The following is a 17915-nucleotide window of genomic DNA, read 5'->3' as shown; positions in this document are numbered from 1 at the left end:
AATTTTCTTAGACGTCACAGAACATTTCACATAGAAACAAAATTTTCAACGAAAATTTCTATAAAAATGTGTCTGTTAATTAAACAATGGTACACTCAGGAAACAACTTGCTGAAAACAGCAAACACTGTCTGTTGAATATTAGTGGTTAATTTGTTGCTATTGTAGTAGTAGTTCTGCAATTTCAGAGCAGCAGGCTTACTACTGAAAAGTCTGTTGTTTGCTGAAAATGTCTGATGCTTAATTATGAAGGGGATGTTAGAAGAAAAAAATAAAATCCAAATGTAAATGTGGGTCTCAGTGGATGTTTATAATCACCACTGAATATATACCTTCCATAATCTTTCAAATTTCTTTCAAATTGGAAACAAAAGGCCATGTCAGTCATGTACACATTAGTAGAGCAATAACAACAAATGCAGCCACATTTCGAAATGTATACCAATCTTCTTTACAGTAATATTGCACAAATCAAAATCATCTCTTACAACAAAATTTCTAAAAAATGCCTGAAATAATCAAAACAAGTAACAGGCAAACATAAAAAATAGCATTTTTTCAGCAGAATTTTGTACTTAAAACAGCAGATTTTGTTTGCTGATTTAGCTGACCGAAGTGATTTCTAGTACAGCAGCCCTATGTTTGCTGACATGACAGCAGACATTACTGCTGTAAAGCCTGCTTTTCCATTTTCAGCAGACAAAAACTGCTGTTTTAGCAAACATTTTTGTTGTTTTGAATAACAAATTTGGTTGAGTGTAGTCATCAGTAAGCAGTAGAGGTGTGCATGTGAGGTCACGCGTTAGTCACGTAATTCGTGAGCGAGTTCCAAATGCAATCAGGTGATCGTATGTGACCGTGATTGAATTAAAATTCTTCGTGCGTGAGTGAGTTAAATCATGCTCACGACTCACGAAAAAATCACACCTCACGAGACACTCACTATCCCGTTACACTCCCGAGACGTTCACGAAAAAACTACGATTAAAGTTTAAAAAAATAATGAAAAAAAAAACTTTTTGCATGCTCTCAAATACAGTATTTTAACGTACGAATCTGTTTACATATGCATAAAAATGAAAAGATCGAATAACTGGTTATGCAGGGCTCATATATTTTATACATTAATTTTCTTACGTTCAAATTTGAGACGCATGTAAAAAAATTATTATTCGCTTCATGGAAAAATATTTGTTTAACCGTGACTCGTAATTTTGTCATGAGTGCCTCGTGATCTTCTCGTGAGTTGTGAGTGCCTTGTGAGTCGTGATTTTCTCGTGAGTCGTACTTGAGTAAAATTTTCGTCTCGTGAGCGTGCGCGAAGTTGGGTCAGCATAAAAAATCTTGCGTAAGATTTTTTTTCTCGTGAGCGTGGGTGAATAATCACACATGCGCCCACATCTCTAGTAGACACTTCTTGCCATTCAAATTCTTTTGCACGTCACTTCTACTTCATGCCTTTTGTTTTGTTAGCTTCGAAAAGTCTCATTGTTAGTCATTACGTGCAGTTTGGTATTGTGTACTAGAAAGAGCGATGAATTCAAACTCAGATAGCACCGACACTAAATCGAGAGTAGGGTGTACATAGAGGGTATTGTTAACAGTCTCCACGTGTAAATCAAAACAAAAACTATAATAAACAATAACAACAACAGCATGAACCGAACTATAATGTCAGAGACTATATTTATATTGCGTTTTATAAATATTATCACATTTCTCAGTGCCATGCATACCATACCATACCCTAGGACAGACGACGACAGCACATTTCCATTGGGGTAGTCGAGACGACTAGGAAAGTAAATGTGACAAATGTACCGCAGAATGAATGCATAAAGTAAACATTTTTTCCCCATATTATATTCCCTGTTCTATACACACGTCTGTCAGTCCATTAGTCTGTGCGTAGTTCCATGCTTGCCATATTCATTATCCGACCACACCACCCTTCCATATGTGCTGCATGGCAACATATCCATATGTGATGTGATTTTTTATAAACCACATTTATGAGTTGCACTATCGTAAAACGTTCTAAATGAGTAGTATATTTTGGATCAGATAATAAATTGAATAAACTTGCTTAGAAACCAGATATGGATAATGCCAATGGGAGAATTATGTTGAAGGTGGTGTTTTTTGTGTTAAAAACCGAAAACATGGAAAAACATTTGAATGAAATGTAAAAAAATTTGAGAAATCGGTTACTTAACTCCATCTGTAGAGAGTAAGTATAATGTTTTCAAGGGCACGGGATAGTTGTGAGCACCACATAGGCTGGAACATTGAGGTCCGATCTGTGTGGTGTTCATTGCTGTCACGAGAAGCTTAGCTGCGAGCTACCGGGCGCGTCCACAGGTTGCCGATAGTGGAATGCTCCATACGGAGTAGCTGCAACGGAAGACGCGGACAATTAGTGGTACCGAGCGGAGAGTCTCAGTGAAAGGCCGGGCGGCAACGGCTCTTGAACAAATATTGAGTGCCTATGATGCTCGATATGACAAGGCGAGTTATTGCCGCCTTTAAATAACCAATAACCACCTTGTTCCCGCGGCGATCAGTCCTTTGGACCGGAACGAGCTTGCTCATTTACCGGAGCATGACGAGGATCGCCACCTTCACATGAAAATGTGGCTACAACAACGACAACAACAACAAGGAATAACCCGACCCTGGACGGCGAACTAGCTTAGATGCTGGACGTAATTATTGATCAGAGGCTGCAAACGAAACCTTGAGAAAGGGGTCAAGGGTGGTCTAAATGCGATCTACTCCTATTGCTGACTCATAGTTGTAGAGCAACGCCGGGGACTATAGGTTTCTAGTTAGCATCAGGCGCTGAAGCCTTTTCAGGACGATTGACCGGTTGCAGGCCAACGTGGTAATGCCGTTTTGGAAGCGAGAAGAAGGAAGAATCTTAGAATGAGGGAGATAGGCCAGGGTCTGCATATATTGGGTTGCCCAAAAAGTAATTGCATTGATTTTTCGGTCGGCCAAATAAAGTTGATGATGACCAAATCAAAGCATTAATCGAATTGGATCGTCATGTAACTGAGCGTGAGATAGGAGAGAAGTTAAATATACCAAAATCAACCGTTCATTATCACATAAAAAGTCTTGGACTGGTGAAAAAGCTTGATATTTGGGTACCACATGTATTGAAAGAAATTCATTTAACAAACCGAATCAACGCTTGTGATATGCACCTTAAACGAAATGAATTCGATCCGTTTTTAAAACGAATCATAACTGGAAATGAAAAATGGATTGTTTACAACAACGTAAGTCGTAAAAGAATAAGGTTCAAGCATGGTGAACCAGCTCAAACCACTTTAAAGGCTGATATCCACCAAAAGAAGGTTATGCTGTCTGTTTGGTGGGATTGGAAGGGTGTGGTATATTTTGAGCTGCTTTCAAGGAACCAAACGCTTAATTCGGATGTTTACTGTCAACAATTGGACAAATTGAATACAGCCATCAAGAAGAAGCGACCAGAATCATAAAGGTGTCATATTCCACCAGGACAACGCTAGACCGCACACATCTTTGGTCACTCGCCAAAAACTGAGTGAGCTTGGCTGGGAACTTTTCATGCATCCACCATATAGCCCTGACCTTGCACCATCAGACTACCATTTATTTCGATCTTTGCAGAACTCCGAACTCAGAACTAAAAAATCGCACTTGGTTCAGTTTTTTGCAGATAAAGGCCAGTAGTTCTATGAGCGTGGAATACTAAATTTGCCAGGAAGATGGCAAAAGGTTATCGAACAAAATGGCAATTATATATTTGATTAAAGTTCATTCTAAGCTTTATTAAAAATGCATTTACTTTCTTTTAAAAAATTCGCAATTACTTTTAGAGCAACCCAATATAACAAAGCCGCGGGCTATACGTGAGGCCACGGAGTACATTCAGAGACATCCTTCTCCAATGGCGGCTTGGACGTCATTTTCGCGAAATAGAAAAGTTTGACTGCGCGGTATAAATGGTGTCACTCAATATGTTTCAGGAGATCCTTCATCAATGGCGACATAAAATAGAAAATAATATGGTAGCGGAAGCGGTAACTCACTAACGTGTAAATGTAATTTTTAGAGACCTTTTGACGTCCTTTACTCCGGCTGAAGAGTTACAACCAGATTATTCTGGATGTATTCCACCCGAGTTATAGATTTCGAAGCAGCAAGCAAATAGCATATGGACACAACACACTTTTACGTTCACAACGACGTGGATGAGTTGGACGGTAAACATCTTGCCTTACGCTAGACTGGTATATATGGGCGGATCTCAGTTGGATAACTGTGTGATTATTGAGTTTCTGGACTTGAGTAGCGTCTTTTAGGCGGATAGACAAGTCATACATGAACATGGGCTAAATCACGACTAAAGTATAAAAAAATAACGGAAAACAACATTTCTTGCATGCTTTCAAATCAATCACGTATGAATCTGTGTACAGATGTATAGAAATTAAAAGATCAAGTAAGTGGTGATGCGGGGCTGATACATTTTATAAATTGATATTCGTATGTTCAAATGCTGTATGCTTTGAGACGCATGGAATAATTATTATTCTCTTCATGGATAAATATTTGTTTTACCGTGACTCGTGGGTTTTTCGTGAGTCGTGTTTTTCTCGTGAGTTTTTCGATAGTTGTGTTTTTCTCGTGAGTGTCGTGAGTCGTAACATTCTCGTGAGTCGTGAGTGTCTCGTGAGTCGTGATTTTCTTGTGAGTCGTGATTGTCTCGTGAGTCGCGCGTGAGTAAAATGTATGTCTCGTGAGTGTGCGTCAACGTGAGTTGACATAAAAAAGTCGTGCGTGAGTAAAATTTTTTTCTCGCATGGAGCATCTTCGAAGCTTTCGGAAAGCTATTAGGCTTTGCTGGGCTTCAGGGCATCAAGGGGTGGAGGGAAATGAGAAATCTGGGAATGGGTTGCTTATGAATGTTGGTCATGCTATGAAATTAGGACGGCACTTTAAGCACCACACCGGTTGTTGTTGTTGTAGCCACATTTTCATATGGAGGTGGCGATCCTCGTCAAGCTCCTGTAGGTGAGCAAGCTCGTTCCGCTCGATACCGCTGATTGTCCGCGACTGCCATTGCAGCTACTCCGTATGGAGCATTACACTATCCGCAACCTGTGAACGCGCCCGGTAGCTAACAGCAAAGCTTCTCGAGTCAGCAATGGACATCATACAGATCGGACCTCAATGTTCCAACCTGTGGTGTTCTCAGCTATTCCGTGCCGGACCACACCGATTGGAACTCCGAGCTCCAATTTGTGTGGTGTTCATCGTCATCACGAGAAGCTCAGATGGGAGCTATCGCTCGCGTTCGCAGATTGCGGATAGTGGAATGCTCCGTATACGGAGAAGCTGCAACAGTAGTCAGGGACAATGAGCGTTAATGATTGGTGAGGCCAGCCGGCTCCGGGTTTTGCCTAAATACTGGGTGCCTGTAGTACTCGATATTATATGGCGATTTATTGGCGCATTTAAATAAACTAAGGCCATAACGTTCCCGCGGCAATCGGTCTTATATACATACAAATGGGGCCACAACACCTACAACAACGAAATCAGTGAACCCACCTCTGCGAGCGCCTTGGTAAAATATACTCTTTCTCCCGGGACGGGATAGTTGTGAGCACCACATTGGCTGGAACATTGAGGTCTGATCTGTGTGGTGTTTATTGTTGTCACGAGATGCTAATCTGCGAGCTACCGGCCGCTTCCACAGGTTGCGGACAGTGGAATGCTCCATACGAAGCAGCTGCAATGACAGTCGCGGACAATCAGCTGTATCGAGCGGAACGAGCTTGCTCACCTACAGGAGCTTGACGAGGATCGTCATCTGCATATGCAAATGTGGCTACAACAACAACGTATACTCTTTCTATGAAGAGGACGTGAATAGAACGTGTAAAGATCTTATGGTTTGTCGCAAGGCCAAAAAGGGTCATGGAGACCTCGGGCAAATGTCGCTCTTGTTTGGCTATTGCAGGACTTTGACATCGCGCTGGACGCAGACGGACGAGGACTTCGGGAGAGTTTGTAAAAAGGAGAGTTAAAGAGGATCGCATAAAATTATGGGTGCACACATTTTCTTGTATGTATTCACTGTATAATAAATGTTTCTCTTCCCTATTTTTACCCCATTGCCTCTCCAATACCTAACCTATTATTTCTTAGAAAGAATTTAATATTTCCTAAATGCTTTCCCATTCCTTATACTTTCTCTTCTCCATCTTCTTTTGTTTGCTTTCATGCACATCGTCGTCAATCCAACGTCATTATCGTTGCAATTTTTGTTGATCTTAACAATTTCTCAACGCAATTAAGAAGCACATGGTCTCCGACCAGATACTACGCAAATTCCATCGCATAAACACAAATGTTTACATTGAGTCTGTCTGTCACAGACAGACAGACTGAGATTTTATTTCGAAATAAAAATAACTCCCCTCTTGCTATACAAATTAAATGCAATTGAGAGTGTAGATATCTTTTGTTAAAGAATATGTAAGAACGGTTCTGCTGCTGTCGAAGGAAGGCAATAACATCCCAGTGTAACATCCCATGTGTAAAGTGTTGTAAATACATATGGCTTGAATAGCTGTCGCCAAAAAAATATGTTAGAGCTACAGTCAGTGTCAGCTGCATTTTGAGCGGCATGTTATGTAAAAATAGCCTCAAAAATGCCAGATTAATAGAGTAGTAGGAACAGATGTGTATATTTTCTATACAGTTTAACAACTAGTGAATAAATAGTCAAGAGGCTTGCAGTAAACGGTAATTTTGTAATTTTATTTATTTTACATTAATTTATTTAATCAAATAAGGTTTCTATTTATATTCAATTAATATTTTGCGTTTGTTTCTGAAAAAAATACACCCATATTTTCTTATTTTAATAAAGGGTGATTCTTTAGCTATTATCTTTTTGGCAACACTGGCTTAAACAGCTCACGGACGTTTCGTGTTTTGTTTCACTGTCAAACAACTTCAGTATGGTCTAAAATTTAACCATGAATCGTCTTACAAACGAACAATGCTTGCAAATTATTGAGTTTTATTATCAAAATGTGTGCTCTGTTAAGAAAGTTCATCGCGCGCTTCTTCCATTGAGCGACGTTGCTCATTTTTTGGCTCAATGGTAACGTAAATAAGCAGAATTGACGATTTTGGAGTGAGATCAGCCAGAAACATTTCAAGAGCTACCAATGCATCCAGAATAAGTCACAGTTTCGTGCGGTTTATGGGCTGATGGCATCTTTGGATCGTACTTCTGCCAATGGTGAACGCCTGTGAGATGATATCCCATTTGTTTTGCCCAAAATGCAAGAGCTTGACTTGCATGACATGTGGTTTCAACAAGACGGTGCCACATGCCACACATCACGCGTAACAATGGACTAATTGAGAGACGAGTTCGGCGAACATTTTATTTCGCGTTCGGGACCGGTCAATTGGCCGCCTAGATCGTGGGATTTAACGACTTTCGCCTTTTTTGTGGGGCTATGTTAAAGCTCATGTCAATAGAGACAAGCCCGCTTCAATTGACGCATTGGAAGACAACATTGAAGCATTTTTTTCGTGAGATACCGGCCGAAATGTTGGAAAGAGTACGCCAAAATTGGACTAAGCGGATGGACCATTTGAGGCGCAGTCACGGTCAACATTTGCAGGAAATAATCTTCAAACATTAAATTATATGGTCCGTACTATCGATTCAAGTAAAGATTTCATGCATTTTTTTTTTTTAATTTTATTTGCTACAAAATTAACAATTCATAAAAGTTTTCTTAAAAATAAATCGGGAATTAAATACTACTCAATTTTTCTGAATTGTATGTGCTTTTTCTTGAACAGCTTTCCTATAGCTCCCTTTAGAAATGTTTGATTCTAATCTATTGAGCATTGTTGTTTTTCAAATCAAGTATTTTCACATATAATACGTTGACATCAAAATTCGCTTGCACTTATGCTTATACCGCTTAACTAAGCTGAAGCGAAAATTGCGGATAAATGAAGCCAAATCAATGTATAATCGACTTATAATTCACAATGACACCAATAACATTCAAAAATCATTCACAATGCATATAACAAAGGCAACGATTATCAGTCAGCGATAAGTGTCATGTAGATATTCGATATTAGTTCCGCTGATTTCAGTAAGAACTTTCGAATATACCTAAAACTAATATGGCGCTTTGGCAAATGCCTATGCTTCTGATATCTATAAACTAACAGTGAACGAATACACTAAGAATCTTTAAAATCACACATATGATTTACATTAGCACTTACCTTGGTTTTTTAAACTCTTTCTGTGAACTCCTTGGAAGATTTATATGGAATTTTAAAAATGGTCTCCTGAGAAGACTCTCCTCCATATATTAATCACAAAACTTAGTGTATGTTTGAAATGGGTTAATTCGACAGGCTTCAATTAGATTTGTGAATACGGTCGTAAATATTCAAAATAAACTCTTCACATACATACATATTGAATTTCCTTACTTTTTTTTACTTTCAGAAACATTTTCCGGTTGCCATAAAATGCATCACCAAAAAAGGTCTCATAAAGACACAAAATCTCCTAGGGAAAGAGATAAAAATCCTAAAAGAATTGACAGAACTGCATCATGAGAATGTTGTGGCCCTACTGGATTGCAAAGAATCTCAGGATTGCGTAAATTTAGTAATGGAGGTAAGTAAACAGCAATGAAAGTCCAAAATCTGTGAAATAGTTTAAAAGTATAAACAAAACAATAACAACAATTATTGAACAAAGACCATGCTGAGGGAGAGGCAGACAAGGTTCGACAAAAGGGTGGTTAATATTAAATTGAATCATTGCACTCTGCTTGGTGCGAGTGATTCACAACACCCGCCACTCTTTAGCATGAACTTAACAACGCCGGGCATGCCATCGTTTATTATTTCATTCACAAAAAGAAAAGTAAACAATCTTGGTGCGCAACGAGGCCTTTATGTTGTTTTTTGTCAAAAAAAAAAAACACACACACAATCGAAATCATTTTTGCGTATTTGTTGTTTCTACATTTTCACCACATTTTGTTAATGGCACTGAAGGACAGTCAAACAAGCAAAAAGACAGACATAATACTTTGTTCTATATTTTTGTATACAGAGTATCCAATATGTTTACGCTTTTGCCTTTTGTTACTGTTGTTGTTCGTGATGCAAATATACAACGATTTTTTACGAAACAGCGGATTTTCGGACTAGGCAAAAATTTCTAAAGGTTCAGTAACATTCATAAATGGTATAATTTTTTTTTTTAAATTTGATTCCATGGAAATTCTAAATGTGTGTGCATCTGTAGCAACATAAATAATTTTGCATGGATGGCATTAAAATAGAAATATATGGAATATAAACACTAGTCTGCAGTAAAATATGCTCAAGAAAGCTGGAAAGTTTTTCATTTTACTATTGTCCATTATAAAGTACGTCCAGAAAAAAAAACATAAGACCATGGGCTTGAAAATAGTGTGCCCATAACCGATCTTAACGAATCGTGTACATTAAGGATTAGTGACGAAAGAAGAGCTTGTTTAGTGGTAACAATGATTCTTTGGACAGTCCATAGCGCTTCGGAGGTAAAGTTAGTAGCGTGCTTTTTTGTGTTGGCAGCCATTTGTTCGGCTCTAAGTACAAAAAATTGGACGTAATACATACATAACCCACTGTAGACTTTGAGTCAGTACCCATGTCTTACACATACAACTTATAAATCATAATTTAACTAACATTCACAATAAATTGAATCAAAATAACGGTCATCCCATTGCGAACTCAAAAACTTGTGCAAGTTTGCACAAATTGTTACGGGAAGTCGTTCGCGTAATTTATTTGCCATCAGAAGAGTGCGTGGAGCTATCAACATTTTGAGAGGATGGTAATAGAGAGCTTGCAAATTTTTACTGGAGGTTTCTTTTCCAGCCGAAAATTTGCAGCATCGAACAGCTTACTTAGTTTAATTGGCTATGACTTTCCAAGCCCCACGATCTTCTGCACTCATTCTAAAATCTCTGACACCAAGTTTCGATGTGCCTCCCGCCACTTGATCTTTCCATCGCGCTTTTGGTCTTCCCGGTTTGCGTGTACCACCATGTTTGCCTTCAAAAGACTTCTTTGCTGGACCTTCTTCATCCATTCTGACAACATGACCTAGCCAACGCAGCCATTGTATTTTGATGCGTGTAACTATGCTATCGTCGTCATACAGCTCGTGGTTCATACGTCGCCTATATTCTCCATTATCGCAAACTGGTCCATATATTTTACGAAGAATCTTTCTCTCAAATACTCCAAGCACTGCCTCATCTGCTTTTACAAGTACCAATGCTTCAGTGTCTTTTATAGTGTAATCTTCGTATGTCTAGAGGTGGCCTTGTTTCTAAACTGCTTACTTAGTCCAAAGTAGCATCTGTTTGCCAGTTTTATTCTTCGCTTAATCTCAAAACCTTGTCATTCGTTTCGGTTACGGCGGTGCCGAGGTAGATAAAGTTAATCTTTCTCCATTTTCTTTATCTGCTCGGTTGTACAAGACGTTTTGGGAGTTGAAACATTCCATCCGTCAACAAAGAGATGGTAGGTGTTGATTTGTCCTTCTCGGGTCTTTTCCAGGATTTGGTGCAGTGTGAATATCTGGTCCAGGGTGAATTTACCAGGTCTAAAGCCGCATTGATAGGGCCCAATTACCTCATTGACTTTAGGTTTTAATCTTTCACACAGTACGCTCGAGAGTATCTTGTATGCGATGGGGAGAAGACTTATTCCTCTGTAGTTGGCACATTCCGTCTAGTCTCCTTTCTTGTGTACGGGACATAGTATGCTGAGGTTCCAATAATCGGGTATGCGTTCTTCTAGCCAGATTGCGCAGATAAGATGATGCATACGCCTTATAAGCGTGTCGCCTCCGGTCTTAAATAGTTCAGCGGGTAACAAGTCGGCTCCTGCTGCCTTGTTGTTTTTTAGTCGGGTCACTGCTACTTGGACCTCATTCTATCTAGGTGGTAAACATTCTATACCATCATTATTGATTGGTTCTGCGGTCTCCTCTTCGCCGCCAACGACGGACACTAGCAGTTGGGTAAAATGTTCATTCCATATCCTCAGCATGTTATCTGTGTCAGTTACCAGATTTCCTTATTTGTCTTTGCAGGAGAATGTGCCTGCACCAAATCCATCGGTTTGATGTTTAATTTTTTGATAGAATTTCCGGATTTCATTCTGACTCCTGTACATCTCAATTCGCTCACACTCACGTTTCCATTATCTTTTTCTTTCTGCGGAATAGACGTTTCTCCTCTCTCCTTTTCTCCCGATACCTCTCCTTCATCTGACGCGTTGCTACTGATTGCGGGGTTGCTCTATATACCGCATTCTTGGCTTCAGTAGCATCTCGACACTCTTGGTCGTACCATGGGTTTCTTGGAGGAGGCTTCCGGCACCCAAGTACGGATTTCGCGAAATTTTCCATGGAGTGGGCATCGAACAGCTGCTTAATGAAAACCATATGTTTAATTTCAAATAAATGGCAAAACAGTAAAGGCTGTGCTTACTTTAACTTTTACTGAAAAAGTACGCGAAAAGACCTCATGTAAACCTGCACTTGTTCTAGGGGGTTCTGTGGGTTAAAATTAGGGGATACACCAAAGGCCTGCAAAAGACCATTCATTTGTGATTGTTTTTACTGGACTGCTGAACCCTGAATTCCCACATATTGTATTTTAAGTCTACTGAAGAGCGAGGCACTGAAGACAGTAAAACGCACAGGTTGCTGTTGAGTAGATCATATTGAAAAACAACTCCCATTCAGTGTTTGGTAGTATTTTTATCTCGAATTCATCCCCTCTACATAGAAAACAAATCGATAAACTCTTCAATTAAAAATTTAATTGAAAATAAAAATTTTTTCGATTAAAATAATTAATTGATTCATTCATTTTTGATTGAAGTTTTTGCAAATTTGAAGAAATTTTCAATCACAAAAAAAATTGAATCAATAATTTTTTTAATTGAATCGAAGAATGTTTGAATTACAGATTTGTGTATCTGTCTATACCCCTTATTTTATAATATCTGCCATGTAGTCTTCAAATGATTTTACTTAAGCACCATATTGTCCCCTACGATATAACTGGAAGGAGATTTCAAAGGTCCATGCGTCCCACATTTCGGTAAATTTATAGCAATCCCATGGCAGCCGATTGTATGAACCGGATTTCTAAAATAACGTTTCAAAAAATTTCAAAAATTTTTAAATTGGATCAATAAATTAATTGAAAGTTTAAACATTTTCAATAATTTTTTTTAGTTACTTCTTCAAAAACGATGATATAAAGAAATTAATTGGATCAATTAATTTCGGGATCATTGAAACCAGTTTTTTTTTCTGTGTGCATTGAGATAAGCGACTGAGTCATATATTTTTATCACACAACGTTGTTATGCCTGTCTCATATGTGTGTGTTTGTGTCACCCATGCTTTTGCCAAAACATCCACGTTGCCTTCGTACGAAATTCATACTACGAAAGTTGACGACAAGAAAATACTTTGTCCGAAGCAAAATGTACCCGTATACATGCACTGTTCAACGTGCACTTACTGAAATCTGAATCAATCTCTCTTCCATTCATTCACTCATCTCGTTGTCTTCGTGTCTTGTTATATGTTTAACTCAGTTCTCAATTGTCTCATACAATGTTGAATTTTTAAACGAAAAGTTCAGTTCTGAAATACTTTTTGATTGTTCTTGTATCTTGAAAGCAGAAGTGAAAAGTCTTGTGTAGGCCTTTGCCGATGCTCAGCCCTTTACGATAGCGTTGATGGCTTGACACACATATTCCAATGGTCTTTGTTTTAGGCGTTGTTGAGACAGCAACGAATGAACATGCCCAGAGGTATACGCATCGTTTTTCTGTTTTTATTTTGAAAACAATCATTCAATAATTTTTATTGATTAAACGCTTGGAAGGTATACATTTTTCTTATTTCATGTTTACTATTGTAAAACACAAATCATTCAGTTCAAAAACTGATCTTTTACATATTGAGAGAATTAAAACTACATACAGACAGTAATTTACACTTTTATTTTGGACTTTGCTGGTGTACACCAAAAATCGGGGGTGCGCACTTTACGGTATATTTTTAGCATACGCTGGTTATCTGTGGACCAACAGATTACAAATCTTTAAAATAAAACATATAATTCACAATAACATAGTCAATAATATTCACAATGCATTAAACCCAGTGAGGGGTTAAGTCAGCTGAAGCATAATTGTCAGGATTCACTTAACAAGGTTACGTCAAGTGATCAGCCGACATAAAATTGTTTGAATTTTCAAAACATGTGTTGTTCGTTTTATTTGTGATTATATCCTCATTTATATTTGCCAAATTCTTCCGTTTGGTTGAATTTCTGGACGTGCTGACTGACTAGAAGATGTTTTATGCCCTTAACAGAGAATCGTATTTGTAACATATTCACTCGCTTATAATTTCTAGTCCATAGCTCTTTTAGTGCATATTGGCCGGAAGTACGACAACTTCCGGCTAATATGTCTCTTTTTAAACTGAGGATCGCATCTCATATTAAGCTCAAAAATTGCATGAACTATCTTAAGTGCTCTGTAATCGACAAATAGGTAGTAGATGTCTCTCACATGGTCGATTGTAAATGTAAAAGGCGTAAAGCCTTAAAGAAAGGCTTTTAAGAACATGCATGTTAATTTAGCTCTCTCATACAGTATGCTCGGTAATCTAATATAGGCAATGGGAAATAAATTTATTCCTCTAAAGCTGGCACGTATTTTCTTGACTCCTTTCTATGTACCCATCATTTGCTGTGCTTTGCTAGGCATTTGCATAAAGAAGTCGATGGGTAAGCCAGTTCGACTCCTAATTTATTGACAAAAGGCTTAAAGCCTTAAAGAAAGGCTTTTAAGAACAAGCCCGTTAATTTAGCTCTCTCATACAATATGCTTGGTAATCTAATGTAGGCAATGGGAAATAGATTCCTCTATAACTGGCACGTAGTTTCTGGATTCCTTTCTATGTACACATATAATTGGTTGTGCTTTGCTAGGAATTTGCACTAAGAATGCGTTGGGTAAGCCAGTCCGATTCCTAATTTGTTGACAACCCCTCCTCATTTTCTCGCTGTGAGATCGTTTAAAATGATGCCTCTATCGTTTGTGTGTATAACCAATAATGAAATTTCTGTATTTTCTTCTTATTTTTTGATATCAATGAAAATCTTTTCGCCTATAAATTTCGAAACGTATTTTTAGGTATGGTCGTTCCATATTAATTTCCTCATTCCATTTACCGATTGACCCATTTTCATGGCTACATTGTATAGGGAAGTGACCTACATTTTATATTGAATTATTGTCTTGTGAGAAGCTAAAATAAAATACTTGCTCATGATTTGATTTTTTTAAATAAAAAAAGTATCAAACAAGAAGTTGGCATGGATGTGTGGTCTTTGAAATGAGAAAGTAGGGAATTAACCGATAGTAGACTTTCTTGCGCAGCAAATTTTTAGAATTCCCCTATTTTTATGATAAACAACGAAAGAAACTGTATCTCTTCGATTTTTCTCATTTATTTAAATGACTAATCAGTCCCTGCATTATAATAAAATGCGTATTCAAAACAATTTCGACGTACATTATTCTATATTTTTGTCTGAGTTTGTAAAAGTCTTTGACCGGCTACTGTTTGTTTGTTTTTTTTTTGTTATTGTTTTTGTTGTTCTTTTTCACTTTTATTTTTAGTAGCTAAATTTGTTTTGCAAATTTCATTTAATCTCACCTCCATTAAGTCAATGATACCTTGACATATTTTGCTGCTTTGTCTTCCTCAAGGTTGAAAAAATGTTTTTCTTATCGTTATTTCCTATTTTGTCGTATTTGTTAGAAAGTTAATTTTTGCCTTATGAGGTTGAGTGAATACTAAAGACAAAAATAAAGAAATTTGAAAAAGATGAGCAAAATCGTGGGGACGACACTTTCCGCCCCTTCCGACTGGGGCGGAATTGACGTTCCTGAAAATAATGCTGTACAAATATTTCAAATATTTCCATTGTAATCCATCAACGATCATAGGCATGTCCAAAGATTGCACCCTGTTGGTCGATTAGTTTTTCTCTATATGTAACTATTGGGTTGCCCAAAAAGTAATTGCGGATTTTTTAAAAGAAAGTAAATACATTTTTAATATAACTTAGAATGAACTTTAATCAAATATACTTTTTTTACACTTTTTTTCTAAAGCAAGCTAAAAGTAACAGCTGATAACTGACAGAAGAAAGAATGCAATTACAGAGTCACAAGCTGTGAAAAAAGTTGTCAACGCCGACTATATGAAAAATCCGCAATTACTTTTTGGGCAACCCAATACAACTCGCTTGTTTCTCCTTGATACACCTTGCTGCATTTGATCCTTGGGCTATGGGTGATAGCTAAACAAATACCATGCAGTTGTAGAGAAACTAATAGAGATACACGTTCCTACACGTTTTGAAGATGCAAATTTAAAGAATAGCCGTTGACCTATGATGACAGTCAACCACAATTAACCAATATTGGATTTTAAGGTAGATCAAGTGACTCCTTATTTTAGAATAAAGTGCGCTTTACCTACTTACATATATCCTGAAACCCGTTTTAGAATTATTGACAAATCTCTATTTTTTTCAAAGGTCCTTAATATATATAGATACATATATCTGCTACATATACTCGAAACATTTCATCTTCACTTTGTTTTCTGTAAAAATTAAAATTATGCAAATGTTTTATTTTTGATTTAAAAAAGTTTTTTTTATTATCTTCACACTATCTTACCAAGTTTTAGAAAATAACAATGGCAAAAAGGCCATTATTTCAAAATTTATAGCATAGTTTTAGGATGATAAGAACATTTTAAACTATTAGTGGGAAAACCTTTAAAATTATTCCAAATTTTTGATAGAAATCAATGGAATAAACGATTCTTTGTACTTGAGAGTAGAGAATAATTCGCAAGCTTATTTTTAATGAAACCTCTAATGCTGTAGATTAGTGATGAGCAAACCTACGCATGTGTACACTATCTTAAATCCCATGGGCTTATGTTCTTGTAGAGAAAAACGAAAGCCTTTCATATGGCAAGAGCCAGCGTCCTTTGATAAGGCTTGGCGATGTTAAAACCTCGGCTTATGTATGAAGTAATGTCGTCAAAGCAGTAGTGATATGGTATTTACTTAATTCTTGCTGATGCTCAGCACTTGGAATTTTCAACAAGGCTGTAGAGGAGCAGTGTTTAAAGTCTCTAACTACTGGCGAGATAAGGTACCATACTCCCTTGTTCGAATCCTTCCCAGGCTTTACACTGCTCGTTTTCCAGACATCGTTGTTATTGTAGCCACAATTGCATGTGGAGGTAGCAATCCTCGTCAAGCTCCTATAGTTGGGCAAACTCGTTCGATCCATGAGACCGATCGCTGTTTGTTATGAACATGATTGATATTTCTGTAGCAGCCATTCCGTAAGGAATATTCCACTATCCGCAACAGTAACTCCCAGCTAAGCTTCTCATGATAACCATGAACAGACATCGGGATCTATAAGAATGTCTAGAGACAGGTTGTGGGGCTTGGCCGGGCTGTCGATTCCCAATACATGCAGGGACTTCACCATCAGAGTAGAGCTTCTATTCGAGCCCAGCGCCTGGTAAGATTTGGCGTTGTGGATGAAATTTTAAACTTCGTTCACGGTAAATTGTTATGGTTGTTCATTCGCTCGGAGTCTATGTATACGAAAAATTGCCTTCACGCCCTATCATTCTCGGAATGTTCATTAAATGAGCAACTGAATAGTAGAGAAGTTGTTGTAGCCACATATTCATGTGGAGGTAGCGATCCTCGTCAAGCTCCTGCAGGTGAGCAAGCTCGTTCCGGTCCAAAGGACCGATCGCCGCGGGGATACAGTGGCCATTGGTTACATAAAGGCGCCAATAACTCGTCATATCGAGCATCATAGGCACTCAGTATTTGTGCAAGAGCCGGTGCCGCCCGGCCTTTCACTGACACTCTCCGCTCGATACCGCTGATCGTCCACGACTGCCGTTCCAGCTACTCCGTATGGAGCATTCCACTATCCGCAACCTGTGGACGCTAAGCTTTTCGTGATAGCAATAAACACCTCACAGATCGGTCATCAATGCTCCGGCCTGTGGGGTGCTGACAGCTATCACGTGCCGGGTAGAGAAGTCTTCGTTACTTGCTACCTTCAGTCTGCCAGTATGTTTTCCGATCAGACAGTGACCTGCCATGACGGACACAACGACATCTGTTTAGCCAGCGACAGCACAGCAGTAGACCTCTTAAAGTCTAGATTGGGCCACATTGCACTTCGGGTCTGATACTGAATAATTAGCTTGTATGTCGCTAGAAGCATACCCACAGATTCCAATTCCCCTGGAAGGTGTAAGGTAGTCCTTACAGATTCCAATTCCCCTGGAATGTGTAAGGTAGTTCCTTAAAGGCTCATCCGTTCTACAGTTGCCTGGGATATCTCTGTGGCCCGGCACCCAGAACAGGTGAATTTTGAACTGTTCTCTTTAAGCGATCTGCCGCAGTCGGGCGCTTTTTGATTTCAAAAATATGTTCCCCAGAGATTTATTGGCTGTCTGAAAAGATATTTACCTATGCCGATGGCCGGTGGCGATCCTCGTCAAGCTGTTATAGACCAAGCTTGTTCCGGTCTATACGACCGATCGGTGCGAGAACATGATGGCCATTGAATATTTTAAGGCGCCAATATCGCGCCTATTATATTTCGGGATTGGACAACCTTTGTGTTGCAATCTGC

At 38.4% G+C, this 17915-nt stretch overlaps 1 protein-coding gene across 1 annotated transcript in view; it reads left to right on the top strand.

The window, feature by feature from the left end:
- Positions 1-17915, top strand: part of LOC106090097 (serine/threonine-protein kinase unc-51) — a 124527-nt gene that overhangs the window by 42398 nt on the left and 64214 nt on the right. The window contains exon 2 of the mRNA XM_013256181.2: positions 8554-8727. Coding sequence (XP_013111635.1) covers positions 8554-8727 — 174 coding nt within the window. The remainder of the gene's footprint in view (positions 1-8553; positions 8728-17915) is intronic.

This window comes from Stomoxys calcitrans, chromosome 1, assembly GCF_963082655.1.
Source record: "Stomoxys calcitrans chromosome 1, idStoCalc2.1, whole genome shotgun sequence".
Lineage (NCBI taxonomy): Eukaryota > Metazoa > Arthropoda > Insecta > Diptera > Muscidae > Stomoxys > Stomoxys calcitrans.
This window is presented reverse-complemented; position numbering and strand designations above follow the sequence as displayed.